At 37.2% G+C, this 2529-nt stretch overlaps 1 protein-coding gene across 1 annotated transcript; it reads left to right on the top strand.

Moving 5' to 3' along the window:
- Positions 1-1912: 1912 nt before the first annotated feature.
- Positions 1913-2354, top strand: LOC112505496 (probable mediator of RNA polymerase II transcription subunit 26a; the record flags this gene model as incomplete). Its single annotated transcript, XM_025109396.1, has 1 exon — positions 1913-2354. A coding segment is annotated over exon 1 (442 nt), but the record flags the coding sequence as incomplete, so codon positions are not given.
- Between the last annotated feature and the right edge of the window lie 175 nt (positions 2355-2529).

Raw genomic sequence — 2529 nt, forward strand, 5'->3', positions numbered from 1 at the left:
TGTCAGATTGCAAGGAGGCTGATAAAAACGTGGAGAGGTGTAGTGGATGAATGGATAGACGCTACAGAAAAGACGTCGTCGTGTGTTGTGCAGGAACAGGAAGAGGAAGAGAAAGAGAAAGAGAAAGAGAAAGAAGGTGTTATAAAGGCTGAAGAGAAACAAATGGTTTCTATGAAGATGAAGAAAGAATCAAGTCGCAGTCATGTTATCAAGTTGAAAATTAAAAGGAGTAACTCAGAAAAAGCAAAAATGGAAGAGAGGAATGCAAGTATTGAAGAGAAACTTGAAGCAAGCAAGAGAAAACTCCATGAAAGGTATTCGGAAGTCGAAAACGCAAAAAGACAGCGAAGGATACAAGTGGTGGAACCTCATCAACTCAAGAAGCAGGGCCTCATCGTCCCCAAAACTAGAAACGAAAACGGAAAATGGGGTGATTGTTATCACTGATCCAATTGTATCTTGAATATTTTTAGTTTCGAACAAAGCATCGAATTACTTACGTGTATATATATATAGCAGTAGTTGGTTATGATCAGATTACTTGTGGATTGGGCAATTCTTGATTCAGAGTTTCTTCAATCTTGAGATGTTTCTGTGTTTTCCATTTTGGTTTGAGAAGTTGAATGTTTGTGGATATAGTATGCATCTTTGATGAATATTGGCCTATACATTTGCTTCTGACCTTTCTGAGGTCCCATTTAGTATATTATATTTAGCATGCTACTGATGTACTTTGAATGTTGGTACTGGTTTGATTACGAGAGTCAAAATGTATCAATGGCTTAGAACACAACTCGAATAACCCAACAAAACTAAGTGCAACGGCTTGTGGATGACCTTTGCATCACTTGGATAAAATGTGCAACTGCAACCTTGGATCAACTAAAAATGGTGGATTTAAAACTTTGTTTTGGTATCGAAGTGGGAATAGTTGTTTGAATGCAAAAATAGATGATACACACTTAACCGCAATAGATGTAAAGAGATAGGGTTATAGATACTTTGACACCACTTTAACGTGGTTTCGTCCAACACATCAACACAATTCTCAAGATCGATCCTCTATACACATTTCTTTTAAAAGGAGAAGGAAAACCGTTGTATCCACAATAAGCTAGTATTCGGTTGGGGTAGAAAATGGATCACATACACTGCTTATTAGAATTTTAAGTAAAATCAAGTAAAACGAGTGTTTACGTTTTTTGTTTCTCACAAGCTAGTCCACATTTGTGGGATTTAATATAAAGTTATTACATTTGGGTGTATGTGTAGGTCATGAACGGTTCACATAAAAATGAAGCAACAAGGGGAAGTTAAAGCATACTTAGCAAGCATAAGTGTTCGAGTCTCATGTTGGTTAAATTTGGACAAATCTCCTTTATATATGTTGGAACATCTCTTAATTCTCTTTTTAAGGGATCTTTTTAAGAGTAATCCGAAGGTTCCACATATTCTACCATGTGGGACATCTTTGATCGGGGCTTGACACTCTTGGACATCTTTGTCCATCTAGCGTCAGTTGGAGGAGGCAGGTTATCACAAGATATAAAGCAATCTTCATGTAATAAAATATATAATTAATGTGTGGATAGAAATAAAATGTAAATATTCAGGTTTTTTTTTTTTAGAAATATAAATTGAAATAATAAAAAATTAAAGAAAATAAAACATAATTCTTGTTTTTGAGGATTTCAACATAAGTCATTGCTTCAATCTCGATCCTAATTAAGGCAACAAATCTTGATGAGATTGAGATATAAGAGTTCCTTCATTATGGGATTTCTTATGTATATGTATATCTGCCCAGAAACCCTGAAGGATCGACCATCAAACAAAAACTTGATCGTTTTTCTTCTGTTCTCTCCCTAATTCCAAATATTTGAAGTTCTTGCTTCCTGGGTTTCTCATATACATGGAGGACTTGAAGAAATCGGAGGCGGTGATGGAAGAGTGGAGAAATTACTTAAGGAGTGGCAATGCAGATATATTCGAGATCATCGAGAGAGCAATCATGGTGGCTGCATCCGATCACCCAATGGAGTTCCGGATGAAGAGAGACAAGATTGTTCAGACCCTGTTTTCCTGTGAGTTGATCAATCATGTTGAAGAAGGGAATATTGATTGTAAAGAGAAGATGAAGATGAGTGGTGATGTCGTCAAAAATCATCTCTGGGATACCATTAGTCATGGAGATACACAAGAAACTTTGGTCCATGAACATGATCAAGAAACAGAAATGGTTACTGATGATGAGGTTTTAAGGATCAAAGAGATTCTTGATAAATCATGTGGAGATGCATCTGAATCAGCAGTGGTACTTGTGTATGAGTCGTTATCGAAGCTTCAACACATGGGTATGTCTGTCAAAACTCTTGAGGTCACAGGGATTGGAAGATCTGTGAGGGGTTTTCAAAAGCACGGGTCGAGGGACGTCTGTCAGATTGCAAGGAGGCTGATAAAAACGTGGAGAGGTGTAGTGGATGAATGGATAGACGCTACAGAAAAGACGTCGTCGTGTGTTGTGCAGGA

The sequence above is a fragment of the Cynara cardunculus genome, unplaced genomic scaffold (genome assembly GCF_001531365.2).
Source record: "Cynara cardunculus var. scolymus isolate 2C unplaced genomic scaffold, CcrdV1 Un_Scaffold_11391, whole genome shotgun sequence".
NCBI classification, from domain to species: Eukaryota; Viridiplantae; Streptophyta; class Magnoliopsida; order Asterales; family Asteraceae; genus Cynara; species Cynara cardunculus.